The sequence below is a fragment of the Dasypus novemcinctus genome, chromosome 5 (genome assembly GCF_030445035.2).
Source record: "Dasypus novemcinctus isolate mDasNov1 chromosome 5, mDasNov1.1.hap2, whole genome shotgun sequence".
Lineage (NCBI taxonomy): Eukaryota > Metazoa > Chordata > Mammalia > Cingulata > Dasypodidae > Dasypus > Dasypus novemcinctus.
The window spans coordinates 152971727-152995788 of NC_080677.1; the positions used below are offsets into that span (position 1 = coordinate 152971727).

General features: G+C 35.4%; 1 protein-coding gene and 1 non-coding gene across 15 annotated transcripts in view; one reads left to right on the forward strand and one right to left on the reverse strand.

Annotated features, from left to right (window-relative positions):
* The window catches only part of CCDC7 (coiled-coil domain containing 7), a 568294-nt gene that overhangs the window by 101901 nt on the left and 442331 nt on the right, over window positions 1-24062 (reverse strand). For all 14 annotated transcript variants that reach the window (XM_058297711.2, XM_058297712.2, XM_058297715.2 and 11 more), the window contains 4 exons: window positions 23800-23913; window positions 22711-22836; window positions 11629-11742; window positions 10559-10642 (listed from right to left, as the gene is read on the reverse strand). In XM_058297711.2, the coding sequence (XP_058153694.1) occupies window positions 10559-10642; window positions 11629-11742; window positions 22711-22836; window positions 23800-23913 (438 nt within the window). The remainder of the gene's footprint in view (window positions 1-10558; window positions 10643-11628; window positions 11743-22710; window positions 22837-23799; window positions 23914-24062) is intronic.
* On the forward strand, window positions 20316-20420 carry LOC111761779 (U6 spliceosomal RNA). The gene has a single exon (XR_002795041.1). It is a non-coding gene; the product is annotated as a U6 spliceosomal RNA (small nuclear RNA).

Below are 24062 nucleotides of genomic sequence, written 5' to 3' on the forward strand. Positions count from 1 at the left end.
TACTTTTACTTGATTAAATTAAAATTAGGGCTTTGATTTGGCCATGTCAGTAGGATATTGAGTCCCCACCCCTTGGTGGGTGGACACTCACACAGAAAATGATACAGCAGAGGGGAGAGCTTAGTTTTGACATTGGAGCCCCAGAGAGAGAGCCAAGACATTCACCTGATACTTTATAGGTGGCCTTGTGGAGAGAGTAGAGCAGCTGAGCCCAGAAAGAGATGAGCCCAGGAAGAGAGATGAGCCTTATGCCAGCCTACAGCTGAGATTGGAAGAGCCTGGGATCATGGAGCTTTAAGAGGAAGAGGAAGGCTGAACTGTCACAGACATCGGCAGCCATCTTGCTCTAACATGTGGCAACAGACTTTGGGTAAGAGAAAGTATCTCTTATGGTACCTTGAATTGGACTCTTTAGGGCCTTATGACTATAAGCTTTTACCCCAAATAAATATCCTTTATAAAAGCCAACAGTTGGCTTCATTTTTGATGAAGTTTTGGAACACAAAAGGGTTACAACTGTGGCAGGGAAGGATCATTGCTGTGGGGTGTCAGTGATGGGGGATGCATAGAGGGAGGTTCACCTGGGGCATACCTAAAAGGCATACAAATGTGTTCAAGTATTCATGGGGCATTGTCATGGTGGGTGGAGATTCACACAATAACTGAAAGAATATCAAATTTCCATCCTGGGGAACTCTACCACATTCTCTAATGGGACTGCAAGAACCCTTGAGTACAGGGGCAATGACTAGTGAAGGACAATGGACCATTGGCAGGCCCTTGATACTGATTACTATGCTTATGAACCTTTACTTTTGAAATTGAAACTTAGTGTAGTATTATCGGATGCCTAAAGTTACCTCCTGAGAGCCTCCTTGTTGTTCAAATGTGGCCTATCTCTAAGCCAAACATGTAAATGCATTACCTTCCCTCCAGCATGGGACATGTCTCCCAGGGGTGAGCCTCCCTGGCACCAAGGGGGTTACTACCAAGCACTAACTAGCAATGCATCTGGAAAAAGACCTTGACTAAAGAGGGGAACAGGTAAAGACAAATAAGTTTATATGGCTAAGAGATGTCAAAGTGAGATGGGAGGTCATTGCAGAGGTTACAAGCAGGATCTCATTGACTGCCAAAGTAAATATTGCCACAACTAGTGGGCCTCCTAGGGTCTCTGGAGACTTCCAGGCACAATAGGCAGGGCAGACAGCTCAGGGGTTTGATACCCTGCCAGTGGGCCCTACTTGGGAATTTATGCTTCCCTGTGTGACAGAGTTAGACTCAGTTGTGACTTCCTTACACTTGACTCCTCTGCCCCTTCTATTTGAACATATATTTAGCACTAGAGTCGATAGGTGTATGTCCAAGAGATTTAAATCTTTGGGCTGTCCATGTGCCAGCTGTACACAATTTAGTTGCAACACCTACTCTCTAGTTCATTGGACTCACCCAGGGCAACTAACAAAGAGATAATAATGGACAATGACCATCCCAATGAACAGAAAGAGTCTGCAACTGCAAGCAAGATAGTCCCATTCATCTGTCTCCTGGGATCAAAGCCCCCTCTCAATTAGAAGTGGAGTGGGCATCACCATCCCCAGAATCCTCAGGATTGGGGAATGAACAATGGACTAGAGTAGACTTACAAGTTCTACTATAGACTTATTGTGATTCTAGCAATGGAAGAAATTTTATCATTGATATGGAGGCAGTGGCCACTGGAGGTTCTAATAATAGGGGGAAACCTATTGTGGGGGGAGGGGTATATAGTAGCTCAGTCTTTTCTGCATGATTATTCAACCTATTACTACCCTATAATGAAGTGGTGATAGAACAACACTGTGAACATAATTTAACAGCACTGAATTATATATTTTGTTGTAAAAAGTGAAATTTCAGCTTGTATATATATATTACTAGAATAATTGAAAAAATACATAGGATTGTACAATACAGGGAACCCTAATATAAACTATGGTCTGTAGTTAACAGTGCATGGGAAGCAGACTTGGCCCAGTGGTTAGGGCATCCGCTTACCACATGGGAGGTCCGCGGTTCAAACCCCGGGCCTCCTTGACCCATGTGGACCTGGCTCACGTGCAGTGCTGATGCACCCAAGGAGTGCTCTGCGACGCAGGGGTGTCCCCCGCGTAGGGGAGCCCCATGTGCAAGGAGTACGCCCCGTAAGGAAAGCCGCCCAGTGCAAAAGAAAGTGCAGCCTGCCTAAGAATGGCGCCACTCACACGGAGAGCTGACACAAGATGATACAACAAAAAGAAACACAGATTCCCATGCCGCGGACAACAACAGAAGCGGACAAAGAAGATGCAGCAAATAGACACAGAGAGCAGACAACCAGGGGTGGGTGGGAGAGAAATAAATAAATAAATCTTTAAAAAAAATAGTACAACTATAATGCTATTTTTTCATCAATAATAAAAAAGTACCACTCTAATGGAAAGTATTAATGATAGGGGTTTTATATAAGAATGCAGAATTTTCTGCATTATTTTCCTATAAATCTACAACTTCTCTAATTAAAATTACATATAAAAATAAAAGTAAAGAAAAAAGAAAGAGTGAGGGAGGGAAGAGGGTGAGAGGGAGAGGGGGAAAAAGAAAGGAGGAAGGAAGGAATGGAGGGAGGGAGTAAAGGAGGGAAGGATGGTAGCGAGAAGAGTGGGAGCTCTTCCTTATAACAAAATGCTAGCTATCAGAGTAAAAATAATGATAGAAAAACATCTTTTGATACACTAAAGTACTAATTAATTTCAGCAAATATCATTAATTGATGCTAAATTAGTGGGTGAAAGTTTAATGAGAATAGCATTTCTACGTAGTTTCAAAATATCCCTTCAATTATTAATCATTAATTACAAAGGAAAAAATGGTAACTTTATTTCCTTAGTGAAACATGCAGACACCACCTTAATCAAGTGATCAAAATTAACATCTCCAATAAAAGGACAAATCAACTTCATGTTCTTCTTGATGTAATACACTATTAATTAGCATGTCTTTTATATAATATTCCTGCCAAATATGTAAAACTGAGCCTAATTATGAGAAAAATATAAGACAAATTGAGGGGTGTTCTACAAAATAAATGATATTTAATCTTTAAAAATGTCATGGTCATGAAAGAAAAAGAAAGGCTGAAGAACTTTTCCAGAATAAAGGAAACTAAAAGTGATATGAAAACTACGTGCATGATATGAAATTGAATCCTGGACATGAAAACAAATGTGTGATAAAGAATATTTTGAAGGCAACTGATGAAATTAGACAACAGCATTGTGTCAATGTATCAATGATAAATTTACTAATTTTGATTCTTTGCACTGTGGTTATTTAAATGAATGCTCTTGTTTTTAGAAGACATACACTGAAAGTATTTAAGAGTATATGTAAGCAGGGAAAGAGAGAGAGAAGAGACAGAGAGACAGAGAGGAGAGAGAATGATAAAGCAAATGTGCATGTGGGAGAAAGTATATGGAAGTCCTTTTAACTATTCTTCTCTGTAAGTCTGAAATTATTTTAAAAGATTATGAAATCATTCAATTATGAAGTATCACACACTAAAGAACTCAAGCATGGGGAAGTTGGGACATAAAGAGTTTTAATTAATTTCAAAATTATTTAAAGGGAAAATATTAAACATCTTGGGGGTTGCTGACATTTTATGTTCATTTTCATATGGAAGAAGCTCAATTGTGTAACACTTCTGGTATTTCTCTGTCTCTTTACTCAGTCCAGCCCAAGGGAGGCCTAATGACTTATCTGACTGGTAACTAGGAGCAGGAAAGACTGGGTATATTAGTCAGGGTTCTCTAGATAAAGAGGACCAATGGGATACATGTGTGTAGGTGTATATGGAGGCTTTGTCACAGGGAGTATCTTTCTAGCAGCATGACTGCATGGTGATCATCTTTAAACAATTCAGAAAAGTACAAGAACAACTTGAGCATTAGCGAACGTGCAAAGTCCTCTTGGGCACTGGCAAAGGTATGAGAACTGCATAGACATTGTCAAAGTCATGTGGGACATATAGATGATATCAGCAGGCAAAAGCAGGATGATGCCTAGCATGTAAAGGCTGGATCCACTAACCTCAACAAGAATCAGGCTTTAAGTTGACATATTCGGTCTTAATGAAAAGTTTGCTGTAGGCTTGCTCTTAGACATATGGAACTTAAATGAGTGATTCAATTTAGAGAAAGTTTTTCCATATATAGGAGATAAAACAATATTTGCTTTTAAACTTGAAGAAAACTTCAACACATGATAGAGTTAAGATGTGGTTCTGAGTTTAAATTGTCAGCTCCATGTCAATGTAAGCTGCTTTAAACTAGCAGTCCCAAATTTCATTCTGTGTTCAGGGTCCAGAAGGGAAAGAGCAACTAAAGACAATGACGATTAAATACAATACATGCTACTGGACAGGAGCTAACAAGGGAAGAGAAAAGGCTCAAAGGACATTATTGGGACAGATGAAAAAATTGGAATATAGACTGTAAGCTTTGTATCAATGTTAAATTTATTGAACTTGATAACTGTGCTTAGGGTGGTTACGTCAGTGAATATGCTTGTTCTTAGGAAATGTACATGGCAATATTAAATGTTCAAGGGGCATGATGTATACAACCTATACTCAAGTGTTCAGAAAATGGATTGATAAGTAGATAGATGGATTGATAGAGAGATGAACAGAATTATACAGTAAATAAGGGAAAATGTTAAAGTTGGTGGATCTGGGTTATTTGGGGGTATATAAGTAGACTGGAGTTCTCTGTTTTGGGTTTGTATTATTTTTCTAACTGTCTTGTAACTTTGAAAGTCTTCTTCCTTCCTTCCTTCCTTCCTTCCTTCCTTCCTTCCTTCCTTCCTTCCTTCCTTCCTTCCTTCCTTCCTTCCTCCCTCCCTCCCTCCCTCCCTCCCTCCCTCCCTCCCTCCCTCCCTCCCTCCCTCCCTTCCTTCCTTCCTTTTCTCTCACCTTCCCCCCACACCCCAGTTGTCTGTTCTCTGTGTCTATTTGCTGCCTCTTCTTTGTCAGCTTCTGTTGTTGTCAGTGGCACGGGAATCTGTGTTTTATTTGTTGCGTCATCTTGTTGTGTCAGCTCTCCGTGTGTGTGGCGCCATTCCTGGGCAGGCTGCACTTTCTTTTGCATTGAGCGGCTCTCCTTATGAGGCACACTTCTTGAGTGTGGGGCTCCCCTGTGCCGGGGACATGCCTGCATGGCACGGCACTCCTTGTTCGCATCAGCACTGCGCATGGGCCATCTCCACAGGGGTCAAGGAGGCCCGGGGTTTGAACCTTGGACCTTCCATGTGGTAGATGGACGCCCTAACCACTGGGCCAAGTCCGCCGCCAAAAGTATTTCAAAATAAAAAGTTTTGAAAGAATGGTAATACTGGAGACACATATTTCCCCCACTCCCAATGTTTTCTTCCATGTGAAGGGAACTCGATATAATATTTCTATTTTCTCACTGCCTCTATACTCACTCCAAGCCAGTAGGATGACTTAGTAAATTTGGAACACATAAATTGTTGATGCTAAGCTTATCAACTCCCTTACCACTGTCCATGTACAGAGGCCTATAAGGGCCCAGCAATGCCTGTAGTTGAGAGGGTTAGCCTCCTTAAAGACAGGATTCAGTATTACTAGTGTGGAAAATAGAGTTGACTTACAAGTTTTCTCTCTGGGGATGCCTGGATGTCTGCTTTTTTACTCTTAACCAAGACAAAGGCAGTACAGTATATGATATGCTGTTTAGAGTCCATAACTCTCCAGGTGAAAACCAAGGCCAGTTTATTAATGGTTTGCAAGTGGCCTAGGCAAATGACAAGCCAGAAGTGATCACAAGGTTGTAGTGACAAAAAGCCTTGCTGGGAGCTTATGCTTTGAGCTTTCTCCAAGGTAAGATTCCTCACACAGCTCTTGGGGATTGTATTAGTCAGCCAAAAGAGGGGCTGATGTAAAATACCAGAACTTGCTGGCTTATAGTGAGGGTTTTTATTTGGGGTAGAAGCTTACAGTCACAAGGCCCTAAAGAGCCCAACTCAAGGTACCATAAGAGGTACTTTCTCACCCAAAGTCTGTTGCTATGTGTTGATGCAAGATGGCTGCTAATATTTGAGAGGGTCCAGACTTCATCTTTCCTCTTAAGGCTCCGTGGGTCCAGCTTCTTCTGATCTCATCTGTAGGCTGGCATAAGGCTTGTCTCTCTCCCCAGGGCTCATTTCTTTCCAGCTCAGCTACTCTGTTCTCTTCACAAGGTCAGCTGTAGACTGTCAGGCTCATCTCTCCCCCCAGGGCTTCTGCCATGTCTAATAAGCTGTCTCTAGTCCTTAGTGTTCTTCTCTGTGTGAGAGTCTGGTTAATTTCTACCAAGGGGGTGGGTACTCAACCCTGTAAAATCTTAATGATGTGGTCTAATCTTAACATAATTTAATCAAAGACATCTGAGCTGAATCTAATACAATGAAAGGGTATCACACCCAGAGAAACAGACCAGTTTACAAACATAATCAAATATATTTTCTGGAATTCCCAAATAATATCAAACTGCCACAGTGGTTCAAACCCTAGAAAAAGCTTAGTCCCTCCAGGTGAATAAGGATCCCTGGCAAGTTAAACACAGGATGTCTCTTGGACCCAGTGCTTGCCTGCACTCTATTTTTCTTTCTGTACCATATATCCTTGCCTTTCAATAAAAACCACATGGGAGGATGCTCTGTGGAGTCTGGTAAATTCTTTCAAATGTGTGGACTAGGGATATCTTCGCAAGTGGGCACACTAATTCATGGTTGTGAGAAACATTTTTGAACTAGATTTTAGTAGTAAAATAGTGATACATCTAGAACATTAATCAAGCAAACAAGATTTTGAAAAGAACAAGAAGGAATTCTGAAAAGTCAAAATATGCTGTAATACATAGTAATTAGAGACAGAATAAACTGATAAATAGAATGGGATGAAAAGCAAAGAAATATAATTAGGTATTTAGCATTAGTTAACAGTTACAGCTCATATTAGTGAGGAAAAGACTGAGTATCCAAATCAGGGTATGGAATAATTAGATAATTATTTAGAAAAAATTAAGTGTTTTAATTTTCACAATGAGTACTGTTTTATTGCTGCTGTATTAGTTATATACACAATGTATGCTTACTGGAAAAATTTAAACATGGTAGCAAACAAAGGAGAAAAAGCAAAAGAACCCTAAAATCTCACTGCCCTGTGATAACCACCTTTCATTCATCTGTATGCATAAATATAGTCAATATATGATTAATATATATTTTTATGATAGTAGTAAAGGGAAATCCTTCTTGTGGACAAAACATTGGAAAGTAAATCTAAGGTTCCATATGTGGAAATAGAGATGGTCTGAGGTTTAGAACTACATTGATTTGTGGGCAGTAGCTAAAGGAATTGACTAGAGTCAGTGACTTGGAAAATGAAGACTGAAGAAATGGTAACAAGGAAGTCTTGTAGGGATTTTTGTGTACAACTTTCTAGAACAGATGCAGAGTGCACAAAGATATTTATGCCCCATATAAATGTTCACAAGAAGATATTTACTGTAGTTTAAGCTCTCAACTAGATAATCTATCTTACGAATAGCAGTCAGCCTCATTCCTCAGCTATGCTGCTGCTTGTTCCATGGAACTACGTATCAAGAGGCCATGGTGGCAGGTAGGAAGCATCTGTATATACTTAATAATATAAAGATTTTCTTTTTTGAGAACGAACTGGACACTTCCACAGTCAAGTGCTCAACATGCCAAAAGCATAGGCCAAATTTAGCAGCCCTCCCCCCTCCCTCCATGTAGCATCATTTTCCAGGGAGATCAGCAAACCATCTGGTGGCAGATAAATTACACTGAACTTTTTCTCATAGAGGGATCAGTGATTTGCCCTCACAGGGTTAGACACTTAATTTAGGTATAAATTAGCTTTCGCTGCCTAAAGTATTTCTACCATGAACCTGAAGAACATTCTTTCCATTGCCATTTTCCTATACAACATCACCTCCAACAAGCAGCATATTTCATGCAAATGAGAAGTAAAAGGTATTAATAAAAGCTCCATCACCTAGAAGTAGCAAGTTTGATGGAACAGACAAATGGCTTGGTGAAGTGTCAGTTACTTTGACATCTGATACACAGCACCCTGAGAGACTATAGTCCTGCATCTAGAGTATCAATTATTTGCCTAAAACCAGATATCAATATATGGTCCTATCTACCCCCTCCAAAGCCACACTGCAATAGAGGTTTAATGACCACTCTTACTATTATACCTAATAACCCACGTAGATAAGTTTTACTTCCTTTCCCAATGACCTTCATTAAGTAGGTCATGGAGATTTTGACGTCCAAAGGAAGAATAATCTTGCCAATCAACTAGAAGTTGAGAGTGTCCTCACCCGTGCCATTAAATTAATAGACAGGAAAAAGAGGCCACAATACTAGCCAGAGGATTGATTCTAATGACCAGGGGGAAATTGAGTTGCTCCTATTTAATGGAAGCAAGGAAGACTATACTTGGAATCCAAGGAATTCATTGGGTCACATTATAATCCGCTTTATCCCAAAGGTCATGATAAATGAAAAACTGCAGCGACCTAATAAAACTAGGACCACCAAGGTATCAACTATTGTATGAATAAAGGTTTGGGTTACCTCACCAGGTAAAGAATCCTGTTCAGGCAAGGTGGTGACAAAGATAAAGGGGAACATAGATGGATGGTGGAAGAAGGCAACTATGACAACTAGTGGCCTTTATAATTACTTATATAAGAAACAATTATATCAGCTATGTTTTATGTTAATTATTTCTTCTACCACCACCACCCTCTTCTAGTCTCTGCCATTTTATATAAAGAGCATTGGTGAGGAACAATGTTTACGTTACAAAAGGGAGTAAGACCAAATCGATACCACTCTGTAATTATATGTTTTCTTATAGGACCTAATGTTCCTTGAGTTGGAGACACAAATTCGTCATCTGTATAAAAAATCAGGATGAGGATATCTAAGGGCAAAAGAGGTAGCCTGAGCTGGATATTTTTCATTTTCCCCTCCAGATTCACTCACCAACCTTTCTAGTTGGCTCTATGTGCTGAAAGCTTAGAAGGAGTAAGGCTCCTTTGCCCTCTGGCTTCTATCTGAGTTCAGTCAATGAAACCACGGGAAGAGATCAGAAGGAGGGAGGAAAGTGAGATCAGATTTGTTTCTATGACTTCTTCCCTGCAGGGTCATAGTGGCCTGGAACACACCTTTACCAAATGACTTAACTCCTGTTAGACTACCCTCTCCAAATAACTCTTTTTTCCCAGTCTCCAGTATCTACTCCTTCTCCTTTCCCTTTCAGGGCTAGTGGTGGCAACATTATTCCACTTTTTCTATCCCTGTGTTGCTGAACTAGTCCTTATGGCTTCCTTAGATAACCCCCCTCCTATGTAAAGAATCCCTTTATTAAACTCTCCACAAATTGCTTAATTGGCGCCATGTCTTCTCCAGTGGGACTCTAACATATGCACCCATAAGTAAAAATCAGGATACATAAACAGTGATGCAGTCACACAATAGAATATTATTTAACAATGAAAATAAAGCATAGCTACACACAAAAAAAACATATGCCACTAAATTCTTTAAAAAAACAAGTGGTCACAGTAGTTGCTGAGGGCAGGGAGAGGGAAGAAGAGATGTGATATGGGGGTATTTTTGGGACTTTGAGTTGTCCTAAGTGATATTGCAGGGTCACATGCTGGACTTTATATATCCTGCCATAACCCACTGAATATACTGGGGGAGAGTGTGAACTACAGGGTAAACTATTATCTATGTGGTGCAGCAGTGCTCCAAAACGTGTTCACCAAGTGTGATGAGTGAGACACAATGATGCAGGAGGTTGTTGGTATGCGAAGAGTGGGGTGGGGGGGTGGGGGGTTTACAGGAACCCCTTATATTTTTTAATGTAACATTTTTTTTGTAATATATATATATCTTAAAAAAATACAATTTACAAAAATGATGGGGTGGGGGGTGGGGAGTGGGGTATATGGGAACTTCTTATGTTTTTAATTTTTTTAATGTTTTTTAATATAATGTTCTTTGTGATCTATTAACTTCAATAAAAAAGTGTAAAAAAAGCAAGATGAGAAAGCATGCTCTATTTTTTGAGGTACATAAAGAAATGGTAAAACTATTAATATTAGGTTGAACCATATAAACTTGCAATTTTTGAAAGTAAAAAAATAGTTAAATATTCACAATTGCTTATAGTTTTTTCTAATATAAAGAAGCATATGGAAACTATCACCATAAAATCAATATGATTGCCACCATGTGGAGGAAGGGAATTATGATATGAAAGAAACATACTAGAGATTTATTTACGTGAGATCAGTGCTCTGTTCCTTGACCTAGGTGGTGGTAATGCTAGTTTTGTCATGTAATTATTTGTTAGAATTTGCATATATCTTTGATTACATTTTATTTCACAATAAAATTCATTTAAAAATAAAAATTAAAGAACACTTACTCTTGAATATTTCTGTTCTGGAATCTTTGTGTTTCCCATCCTCAGGCAAAAGGTTTTCATCTGATACCTCATCAATTTTCCGCACTATAAGAGATATTTTTAGTTCACTTAAAAAAAGTAGACAACAAAGAACTACGTATCTCAACTGCACAGTAATATTTGTTCTCATTTTTGTAATGTATCGAGCATATGACCATAGTACAGAAATGGTGAATTATTAAAATAAACTATGTAATTAAAGTATAAAAGAGTGGCAGTATTTTCCCTAAGTACGTGTGAGAATCTTCTTATTTCCTAGTTATAGCTAGCTATTAAGCACATTTGAAATCACTCTTGAATTTTCTTACAGTATACATATTTTAGAAAACATTTAAGATTAAAAAATAGTTAGAAAATGGAAGGATGAAAAAATTCATCAACCTAAAAGTAGACAAAAAAAGGAGAAAGAAGTCTAGAAAAGGTGAGAAATATAGAAAATGAAAATAATATTTATATTAAATGCATCCAATTTTCTAGTTAAAAGGCAAAGATGTTCACACTGGATTTAAAAATTCTACTTTCTATTCTGTTTATAAAGGACATAGCCTTATCATAAGGGTATAGAAAGAGTGAAAGTACAAGGATATAAAAAGACACATAGCAAAAATATCAAATTAAAGAAAGCTAGTGTAGCTACTTATTTAATATCAAATAAAACAGGCTTAAGGTGACAAATCTAACTAGGGACAAAAAGAATTCCTTCATAAAGACAAAAGTTCAGTTTACTAGAAAGATATAACAAGTTTATATGTGTACCTAATAACAGGGCATTGAAAAAAAGTAAAGGAAATATTGAGAAATTGACAAGGAATAATAGAGAAATTTACATTCACAATGGCAGAATTTAACACACCCCTTTCAAGAGTTGATAAGAGCAAGAAGTCAATAAAAAATGAAAGATTTAAATAAATATAATATACCTGATCTAATACATTTTAATGAAATAAATAAATTCATGAACTAAAGAACAAAATTCTTCACTTAATTTTAATTTAAAATATTCAAGCCATATTCACAATTTTAATACCTACTATTAGATTTATCTTTTTCAGTAGCTCCATATTTCTTAGTTTGAGATTGTCTTTTTGAGATTGAATCTTTTTCTTTGGATAAAATATTTTCAACAGGTAAAGTCATTGCCTCAGCTGTAAGAAGAGATGTTTTTAATCCACTAAATAGAAAAATGATTTATTATGAAATCTCTGAATTTCAAATACTTATCAACACCAAACAGCATTTCTTTCACTTTTGTAACTTATAAGCAAATAATCACATTGCTGAACAACAAACTATTAAAATGGATGCTGTAAACTTTCCTTGGGTTTGGTAAAAACAGTCTATTTCTACTTGCACATAAATATTAAAAACATTTAAAGCTAATCTCCAGCTATGTATGGATATTCATGATTAAAAATAAAATGTAAAAAATTTTATGAGATAAAGTTCAGAAAGGAAAAGAAGTAACAAAAAATAATTCCAAAAGAATAAACAAGGATAATATAGGAAAATAGAAAATACAAAAGAAGGTGAAATATTTAAACCCAATATATCATTAATCATGTTAAATGTAAACTGATTATATGTTCCAGTTAAAACACAAAGATTTTACACTGGGTTGAAGAAAAAGAATCTATATAAAAGAATTACAAGAGGAGAAGCTAAATCATATGGGTACAGAATGTTTAAAAGCAAAAGGATGAGAGGATTTCTGGTCTCTGATACCATGAAAAAAAAAGTAGAACAAACTGAAAATCAACAATTCTTAGATCCATCAGAAAATTGAGGAAACAACACAAACTTCTGGTCTTAAAATCAGAAAGAGAGGCAGATAGAAAATCACAGTTTACACAATCTACTGAAACTCATACAAGGAAAAAAGATAATCTGAATAGGCCTGTATTTATTAAAGAAATTAAATCAATAATTAATAACCTTGCAAAAGTGAAAAAACCAGGAAACCAGGCCAATATGATTTCACTGTTGAATTTTACCAAATATTTAAGAACAACATGATGACAATTCTCTAAAATGTCTCTCAGAATCTAGAAGCAGAGGGAGTATTTCCTAACTTATTCTATACAGTAGTATTACCTTTAATGTTGTAACCAATGTTAACAAATACATTTTGACTCATTAAATTGTATTTTAGGCACTTACTAACCCTCTGACACATTGTAATATAGCCTTGATTTAAACTTTAAAGATAGCCAGAAGCATATATCTGTAACTTTTGGGTAACTCACTGAACTGTAACCCAGATGTTTTGTTTCTTTAAAGCTGATTCTACATTTTGCAAACTGCATAATCTTTACCTTATAACTGAACAGTAACAAAACAATTCATAATTTGCCCCCAACTTATATCCCCTTTTCCTTGCTTTTCAACCTTGATATCCGATACTCCTGTATGTAGCCCTCAGTGTTTATTAATAAAATAACATGAATCAACCCAGAATTAACCAAGCCAGTTCAAATCAAAGTTAGCCGGCCTAATGTGCAATAAGCCTAAACTGCATGTAATCAATGTGTGTATAGACAAAGATTAAACTATCTCATCATCTCAGATATCTCATTACCATCAACCTCATCAACTCAAATGTCACTTTCTAGTTATGCAGTATATGAATCAACATGATGCCCATCTAACATTTTCCCCACAATTGCACTGTTATCATTCCCTCAGCATCCCATTTTCCCTTTTTTGTTCTATATTATAAAAACCATAAGCACTTCCAACTCAGGAAGACAGATCTGAGGACTGCTGTATTGTCTTTGCAGGGCTAGTCTTTGCTGAATAAACTGTTTCTCTTCTCAGAATCCTAATGTCACTTAATTGACTCTCAGGTGTGCATCAGGCATGGACTCACTTTTGAGCACAGCAATGCCAAAAACCTGATAAGGACATTACAAGAAAGGAAAACTACAGACTAATGTCTTTCAAGAACATAGATATAGAAATAATCCAACAAAGTATTTGAAAATCAACTTCCACAAATGTATAAAAAGAATTACACACTTTGACCAAGTGGGATTTATACCATGGTTGCAAGTCTGGTTCAGCATTTGAAATTCAATTAATGTAATCCATCACATCAAAAAGTTAAAGAAAAAAATCACATGATCATTCCCATACATGCTGAAAAGCCCTTTGAAAAATCCAACACCCATTCATGATTAAAAACTAAGAATAGAGGGGAAGTTCTTTAGTTTGATAAAGAACATCTACAAAAAAAACCTAGAGCCAACATCATTCTTAATGGCGAGAGACTGGAAGGTTTTTTCCTAAGATCAGGAATAAAGTAAGAATGTACCTTCTCACCACTTTTATTCAACGTCATACTAAAAGTACTAGCTAATGCAGTAAGGTTAGAAAAGGAAATAAAAGGTATACAGATTAGAAAGAAAGAAATAAAGCTGTCTTTGTATACAGATGACATGATTGTTTATGTAGAAAACAGTAAATGATAAACAACAACAAAAAAACCCTGGAACTAATTAACAATTATAGGAAGGCTGCAGGATATAAGTTTAATATTAAAAAGTCAATTGCTTTCCTAAATGCTAGTATTGAACAATAGGAATTTAAGTTAAAAACATAGCACCATTTACATTAGCACCAAAAATATATGTTTAGGTATAAATCTATAAAAATATGTACAAGATCTATATGAGGAAAACTACAAAACTCTGATGAAAGAATCAAACATTTAAATAAATGGAGAGATATTTCAAGTTAGTGCATACATAGACTTGCTATTGTCCAGAAATCAGTTCTTCTTCATTTGATTTATATATATCACAAAATCTCAAAGTCCCTTCAAGCTATTTTGTGGATATCAACAAAATGATTCTAAACCTTATATTGAAAGACAAAAAAATCCAGAATAGCCAACACAATGTGGAAAGGGAAGAACAAAATCAGAGGACTTACACTACTTGACATCAAGACTTACTGTAGGGAAACAGACTCAGTCCAGTGGTTAGGGAGTCCATCTACCACATGGGAGGTCTGTGGTTCAAACCCTGGGCCTCCTTGACCCGTGTGGAGCTGGCCCATGTGCGGTGCTGATGCACGCAAGAATGCTGTGCCACACAGGGGTGTCCCCGCATGGGGGAGCCCCACACACAAGGAGTGCGCCCCGGAAGGAGAGCTGCCCAGCACGAAAGAAAGTGCAGCCTGCCCAGGAATGGCGCTGCACACATGGAGAGTTGACACAACAAGATGACGCAACAAAAAGAAACACAGATTTCCGTGCCGCTGACAACAGAAGTGGACAAAGAAGAATACACAGCAAATAGACACAAAGAACAGACAACTGGGGTGGGGGGGTGGGGAGGAGAGAGAAATAAATAAATCTTTAAAAAAAAAAGACTGTAAAGCAACAGTAATTAAGACAGGGTGGTATTGGTGAAAGAATGGACAAATAGGTCAGTGGAATAGAATACAGATCCCAGAAATAGACCCACATATAGTCAACTGATCTTTTTAGACAAAAGTACTAAGACAACTCAATAGAAAAATGATAGTCTTTTCAACAATTAGTGCTAGAACAAATGGACATTCACATGCAAAAAGAACCTAGACACAGAACATACCTTTCATAAAATCAACTTAAAATGGATGATAGGCCTAAATATAAAATGTAAAACTATTAAACTTCTAAAAGATAGCATAATAGAAAATCTAGGTGACCTTGGATTTGTAGATGAGATTTTTAGATACACCACCAAAATTATGATCCATGAAAGAAAAAAATCAATAAGTTGGACTTCTTTGAAAATAAACCTTCTGCTTTGTGAAAGATATTGTTAAGAGACTGTAAAGACAAACCACGGACTGGGAGAAAATATTTTCAAAACACATGTCTGAAAAAGGACTTATATCCAAAAGATACGATCAACACTTAAAACTCAACAATAATAAAATAAATAACCCAATTACAAAACAGTCAAAAGAAACAGAGAGCCATCTCACCAAGGAAGACATACAAATAACAAACTAGCATAGAAAATATGTTCGACATCATATTTCATAAGGGAACTGCAAATTAAAACAACAATGAGATACCACTACATACCTATAAAAATGGCTAAAATTGAAAACACTGATACTACTAAATCCTGGAGAGGTTGTGGAACAGCAGAAACTACCATTCATTGCAGGCAGGGATGCAAAATGGTACAGGTACTTTGGAGGACAGTTTGGAAGTTTCTTACAAAGCTAAATAGAGTCTTACCATATAGCCCAGTAATCAAACCCCTTGGTATTTACCCAAACGACTTGAAAATTTATGTCCACACAAAAACATGCACACGAATGTTTTAGCAACTTTATCTATTGAAAGAGAAAGATGTCTTTCAGTAGATGAATGGATAAACAAACTGTGATACATCCGTGCAATGGCTGCTAGTAATCTGGAGGGAAAGGGAGAGGGATGAACGGGTACAACCCAGGGGAATTTTAGAGCAGTGAAGATGTTTTACATAATAGTGTAATGGTAGATATAAGTATGACATTACCCATTTGTGAAAACCCATGGAGCTGTATAACACAAAAAATGAACTCCTATGTAAACTAAAAGCTTTAGTTAAAAATAATGTATCAATACTAATTCATCAAGTAAAACAAATGTACCACATTAGTACAAGATGTTAATAACAGGGGAAACTGGGGGAGGCAGGCTGAAAAAGAGAGTGGAAATGAGAACTTTCTGTACATTCTTTGTAATTTTTCTGTAAACCTAAAACTGCTCTGAAAGTAGTCTATTAATTTAGAAAAAGTAAAATATTGGGAAAAGATACACTGCACAAATACTTGCAAAAAAAACTGGTATGGCTTCATTAACAAAAGACAAAGTAGACTTTAAGACAAAGAGCATTACTAAGGATAAAAAGGTTCCATTCATAAAGACAATATTTCATAATTTTACCTGGACTATAATGATTTTAAATTTGTATGCACTTAACATAGCTGCCAATAGATATAAACCAAATCTGACAGAACCCGAATGACAATCAAGTCAGAGAATTTATGATACCTCTCTCAAGAACTGACAGAGCAAACAAGAAAAGTGAAAAAACATAAGAATTTAGAAAATACAATGAAAAATGATAATAGATATGTTTCTAAAATAAATTTCCCAAACAATTTTTTCTAAAAATTTAAAGATACAATTATTGTACTCGCTAATACTACCTTTTTTGGCACCTCCTCATTTTTAAAAATTTGCTGTTTGCAAGTTGATTTCTGAGTTGCAAAGACTATTTCCCCTTCCCCATGTTTTCAGAATTCCTGTATACTCTATTCAGTCTTGGCTGTCACAACCAAAGAGACCATGCAAGGACCTCCTTTTTCTTGCATCTGTAGTGGAAACCCTAGCAGCAGACATTAACTGTTCTAGGTCTGAAAGAGATGCATCCTCCTCATTTCTTAATAGAAGATGGGATTTTGAGACTGAAACTTTATACCCAGGCAAAATATTTCTATCAAAAACCTCACTTAGGACATAAGCAAGAAGTTGCAGAATAAGATGCTCTTTGCAAATGCTGCCCCTCAAAAATATCTAAGAACAAGCACAGTCCATTAGAATCGACTTTCCCAGAACTCTGGAAAACAGTAAAGGATAGTAATGGCCAAACAAACATGGAATTAGGGAAAAGAAAACCTGGAAATGGTAGGAAAACTGCAGGAATAGTTCATTTGCCCTGGTTCCTCCCTTTTCCCAATTTGGCATGATGAACTGTGGGACAAACAGCAGTTTGGCAGCCCAATTTACCAGTGGAGTTGTTTGTATTCCCAGTGCAGGTCCCTTGTGCCTAATGTGCAAATTTAGTCCATTTTTATGTCCACTCCAACCACTGGAGGCACTAATCTGGGTCAATTTACATGGGGCAGAAAGGTAGTGTGGAGAGGTAGAACGTTGCTGACCAGAATGCAACCACAAAAGGCAATACACTGAAACTAAGACACAAAGAACAGCACCCAGGGCATGGAAGGAGAAGCTAGTGAAAGAATCTCTATTTTTTTGAGTGGAAACTGAGACATTCAAGAACATCCATGCATAGAAGAGAATTCTGGAAAGCTACTGCAAATGCCCAGGGCAAGGTACATGCTCAGAACTAAGAAGAAGGCAGCTATTCACTGTTGGCTGATTGATAGGTTAGTTGTAACCAGGGGAAAGTGCTGAAGGAGAACCCTAACACAGAGCCAATCTACACTATAGCCTTCAACAATTAAAAAAAAGTAAGCATAATAGTATAAATATAAGAATGCTTCTCTTTTACAATGTGCTAAGAATTTGGTGAGACATGGGAAAATTAAAATTAATGTAATTAAGTATGATAGTTAACAGTAATATTGTAATATTTTTTCAGGAATGGCAAGAAGATATTTTTTCAATACTAAGGAACAATGGAATGTATAAGGGGGTATGGTTAGTAGATAATATCAGTATGTAATGTAATATTAATATTTTACACTAACATTATATAATGTAATATCATATTAATGTTACATACTAGCATTATGGTTAGTACGAAATATTAATGTTACATACTAGCATTATGTTAATGATGTTAGGAGTAATATTTTGAAAATACTAGCTCATAGTTTGTAACAAATATTTCACAACAATGCAAGGTGTTGGTGGTGGGGAGATGTATGGTAGCCTTGTATGATGATATGCATGCTTGTTTTATAAATTCATGAATTTTACTATACATTTATTATTTATGTATGCTTACATATGAATGATATTCTTCAATAAAATTTTATTTAAAAAAAGAACCAAATAGAAATTATGTGATGAAAAACATAACTGAAATAAAAAATACACTAGAGGGATATAGCAGCAGATTTGAACGGACAGAAGAATCAATGAATTTGAAGATAGGATAATTGAAATTATTCAGCCTGAGAGCAGAGAGGAAAAAAAGAGTGAAAAAAAGTGAACAGAGCTGAAGGAACCTGTAGACATCATGAAGCATACCAACATATGCATTGTGGGAGACTCAAAAGGAGCAGAGTAAGAAAAGAGATCAGAAAAAAATATTTGAAGAAATAATGGCCAAAAACTTTCCAAATTTGATGAAAGGCATGAATATACACATTCAAGAAGTTAAACAAATTCCAACTGAGACAAACTAAAAGAAATCCACACCAGGACACATTATACTCAAACTGTCAAAGGCCAAAGACAAGGAATGCTAAAAGCAGCAAAGAGAGAACCACCTATTCATCACATACAAGAGATCCTCAATATATTGTCAGTTTCTCATAAGAAACCACTGGGGCCAGAAAGCAGTAGGGTGACATATTTAAAGTGCTGAAAGGGGAGAATTCTATACTTGGTAACTTTTGTTCTTCAAAAATGAGAGAGAAATCAAGATATTCCCAGATAAACAAACAAACAAACAAACAAACAAACAAAAAGCTGAGGGAATTCTTTACCACTAGATCTGCCCTGGAAGAAATATTAAAGGGAATTCTTCCAGATGAAAGAAAAAGACACCAGACAGACACTTGAAGCCATATAAAAATATGAAACTTGCTGACAAAGGTAATGGTATGCGTAAATATAAATACCAATATTGTTGTGATTCTTGGTATGTAACTCTACTTTTTATTTCATATATGACCTAAAATACAAATACATAAAAATAATCACATTCCTATTATTGGGCTCGCAAAATATAAAGATATAATTTGTGACAAGAACAATATAAAGATGGGACTAAGGGTTTTAGGAACAGAGATTGTACATGTTATTAAAGTTAAGTTAATATCAACTCAAACTACTTTGTTATAAATTTAGTATATTAAATGGAAACACCATGGTAATCCCAAAAATATTTTCTAAGAAATATGCAGAAAAGGAAATGAGAAAGGGATAAAACCGTTTTACTACAAAAGGTAAACTACACACAAAAGAAGGTAGTAATGAAGGAAATGTGGGACAAAGTGGTATAAGATGTATAAAAAACAAATAATAGCAAAAGGACTGAACAAGTCCTGCCTTGTTAGTAACTGTGTTGAATGTGAATGGATAAAACTCTTCAAGCACATGGCAGAAAGGGGCAGGAAAAGATTTAAAGAAGCATAGTCCAAGTAAATGCTGTTTAAAAGAAACTTGCTTTAGACAAAACAGCTTTTCTTTTTTTTTTTCAAAAATGGAAAAGCCATTCTCAAATTCATATGGAATTGCAAAGGGGCCTCAAATAACCAAAACAATCTTAAAAAAAGAAAAACAAAATCAAATGACTCACACTTCCTGATTTCAAAACTTACTACAAAGCTACAGTAACTAAATCAGCATGGCATAAGGACAGAATATAGACCAATAGAATAGAATTGAGATTCCAGAAATAAATCCATACATCTATGGCCAGTTGATTTTTGATAAAGGTGACAAGTCCATTCAGTGGGAAAGAATAGTCTCTGCCACAAATGATGCAGGGACAACTAGAAATAAACATACAAAAGAAGGAAACCGGCATCTCACCACATAAAAAATTAACTCAAAATGAATATAAAAATTAACTTAAAATCCATCAATGTCATTTATATAAGAACTAAAACCATAAAATCTTCAAAGAAAACATAAAAGAAAATCTTCAGAACCTTTTACTTGGCAATGGATTCTTCAATATGACACCAAAAGCACAAGCAACAAAAGAAAAAAAAACCAAATAAATTAGACAATCAAAATTTAACACTTTTGTGCTCGCTTTGGCAGCAATATACTAAAATTGGAACGATACAGAGAAGAATAGCATGGCCCTTGCACTAGGGTGACAGGCAAATTTGTGAAACATTCCATATTTTTAGACTGGCTGCTATTAAAAAGTTAGAAAATTGTTGGAGAGGATGTGGAGGAGTAGGAAGGCTTATTCACTGTTGGTGGGAATGTAGAATGGTACAGCTGCTGTGAAGGACTATTTGGCAGTTCCTAAGGAAGCTGAATATAGACTTGCCATGGGACACAGCAATACCACTGCTAGGCATATACTCAGAAGAACTGAGAGCAGTGACACAAATAGTATTTGCACACCGATATTCAATAGCAGTGTTATTCACGATAGCCAAAAGTTGGAAACAACCCAGGCGTCCATCAACTGATGAATGGATAAACAAATTGTGGAGTATACACATGATGAACTATTATGCAGCAGTAAGAAAAAATGAAGTCATGAAACATGTGATGACATGAATGAACTTGGAGAATATTATGTTGAGTGAAGCAAGCCAGACACAAAAGGAAAAATATGGTATGATTGCCCTATTATGAACTAAATATATTATGTGAAATATATTATATGAAATATGAATACGGGTAGAATTGTATATAGAAGACCATTTTTCTTGAACTGAACAAATTTAAGTTAATATTACACAATGTTAATATCAGACAAAAAAAAACACACATTAAACCACTATACTAAGTAAAGGAGACCAGATATAGAGTAGTACATATTGTATGATTCCATTTATGTAAATGTAAATATAAATCAATTCCTAAGGATGAAAGGAGATTAGTTGTTATGTAAGTCTGATGAAGGAATGCTAAAGGTTTAGAGTCTTTCTTTTTGGAATAATGAAATTGTTCTAAAATTTTTGAGATGATGAATGCACAACATGTGATTATACTAAAAGCCAACGATTATACACTTTGGATAGAATAGTCAGAAACAGCAGCTATGTACACTGGGGGAAGCATAGAGGGATTGAGAGGTGAGGAATTTTCTTGTTTGGTTGGTTGCTTTTTTGTTTATTACTATTGAAATAATGAAAATTCTCTAATAATAACTGAAGTGATGACTGTATAACTATGTGATTATAGCAAATACCATTGATCCAAATACACTTTGGATGAATTGTATGCTTTATTAATATATACCAATAAAATTAATTTTTTTAAAAACTTTTGTTTTAAATTTTAAAATTTAAACAAAGGACATCATAAAGAAAATGAAAAGACAACCTAAAAAATGGGAGAAAATATTTGGAAATCATATCTCATGAAGGTTTAATATCTGGAATATATAAACAACTCCACCTACAACTCAAAAACAAAAATACAAAAATTCCACTTCACGCAGCAGTGTTCCAGAATATATTAGCCAGGTGCAGTGGATGTGCCATGATGATGGAGGGGGTTGTTGATGTGGGAGGGGTTGGGGGTATGTGGGGAACTCATATTTTTTTAATGTAACGTTAAAAGAAAATTTAAAAAAATAAAAATAAAACAATGACAGAGGGAGAAAAAAAAATACCACTTCAAAAATGGTCAAAGGACCTGAATAGATACCTCTCCAAAGAAGAGATACAAAAGACCAATATGCAGATGAAAAGATGCTAAATATAATTTGCAATTAGGGAAATGCATATGAAAACCACAGAGATACTAATTCACACTTACAAGGTTGGCTATTATTTAAAAATGGACAATAACAAGTGCTGGCAAGCATGTGAAGAAATGGGAACCTTCATGCATTGCTGGTGGGAATGTAATATAGTACATCCCTTCTGTGAAGCACCTTGACAATTCATCAAGAAGTTAAGCATAGAATTACCAGATGACCCAGCAATTCCACTCCTAGGTATACTACAAAAAAACTGAAAGCAGAGACCCAAACAGACCCTTGTATGATAGTGTTCATAGCAGCATTGTTCACAATAACTGAATAGTGAAAATAACCCAAGTATCCTTTGGTCGATAAATAAACAAAATGTAGTATATATGGTGGAATATTATTAAGCTATAAATAGAAATTAAGTTCTGATATGTGCTACAACATGGATGAAATTTGAAAATATTATGCTATATGAAATAAGCCAAAGGCAAAAGTAAAATATTATATGATTCCTCTAGCTATAATAGGCAAATTCATAGAGACAGAATGCAGATTGGTGGTTGACAAGGAAAGCAGTTTTACTTTAGATGATGGAAATGTTTTGGAATGAGATAGAAATGGTAGTTGCACAGCATCATAAATGTACTAAATGCTATTGGTTTATTTACTTTAAAATGATTAATTTTGTTAAATGTATAAATTTCACCTAAATTATTTTTAAAAATAAAATACATCAGTTATAATGAAAATGATCATACTTACTACTAGGTTTTACTATTCTGTCTGCTCCAAGTATCTTGGTTTCAGTTTGGTTTTTTGAGAATGAAACTTTACCCTCAGATAAAAGATCTTCATAGAGTACCTCATCTATCTCATCCACTTCCTGAGCTACAAGAAACATACTTTTAATCCATTAAATGGAGAAAAAGACATATTGAAAAAACTCTATAATTCAAATATATCAACTGTCCAGCAATGTTTCCTCATGTTTTATAATAATATAATAACCATATTCTTGAGACAGTGATTTAAAGAGTACCGAAGTGCAAAAACAATGGAAGTAATTTTCAAGAGAACATGGAAACAGATGCCACACCCAAGCATTAAATACATTTGAAATTAATCTCGAGTTTTATAAGGATAGTCCTATTCAGAATTGTTACAGTTTTATAAAGGTGAGGTGAAAAAAAGAAATGTTAAAGAAAACATTCAAAATTAATTTTAAAAAGGAGAGACACAAAGGAGAGACAGAAAACACAAGTCATAGTATATATTTAGCCCCCAAATATCAGTATTTATATTAAAAGTAAATATATTAAATGTGCCATTTAAAACACAAAGACTGTCACATTAGATTTAAAAATAACCACCTATAATACATTTTATTTTAAGGGTACACAGCTAAATCATAATAATACAGAAATGTTGAAAGTAGAATGATGGAAATAATTATACTATGCAAATACTGACCAAAAGAAGGATGTATTTGCTAATTTAATTATCAGATAAAATAGACTTCAAGGCCAAAAAAGTTACTATAAAATGCCCATAATAAAGACAATAATTTCAGTTCATTAAGAGCATCAACAAATTTAAATCTGTATGTGTATAAGAAAGCTTTAGAACATAAAATAAAAATTGATAGAACTACAAGGAGTAGTAGAGAAGGAAACAAGTAGAAGAATATAGCATACCTTTTTCGTTAATGATAGAATAAGCAGAGAGAACTTCAGTGAAGTTAAGAAGAAACGAACAACACAATTAATCAACTTGACCTAATGGAGAATATATCCTCCATTAAATAAATTTAATTAAAAATCATTATACAGTATTCTTAATAATTATACTTACTAGTTTGCCCCTCTTTACTGGCAGTTCCAAGTTGCTTATTTTGGGATGGGCTTTTTGAGATTAAAACTTTATCTTCAGGTGAAAGATTTTTATCTATCTTATCCATTTTCTCAGCTACAAGAAAAGAGTCCTTTAATCTACTAAAGAGTAAAACGATTTTATTGTGAAGCTTCTGGAGTATTAAAATATATCAAGAACCATACAAAGTTTTCTCCCATTTTTATAACAAGTTAACCAAATGACCACAACTTAAATAATGGCTA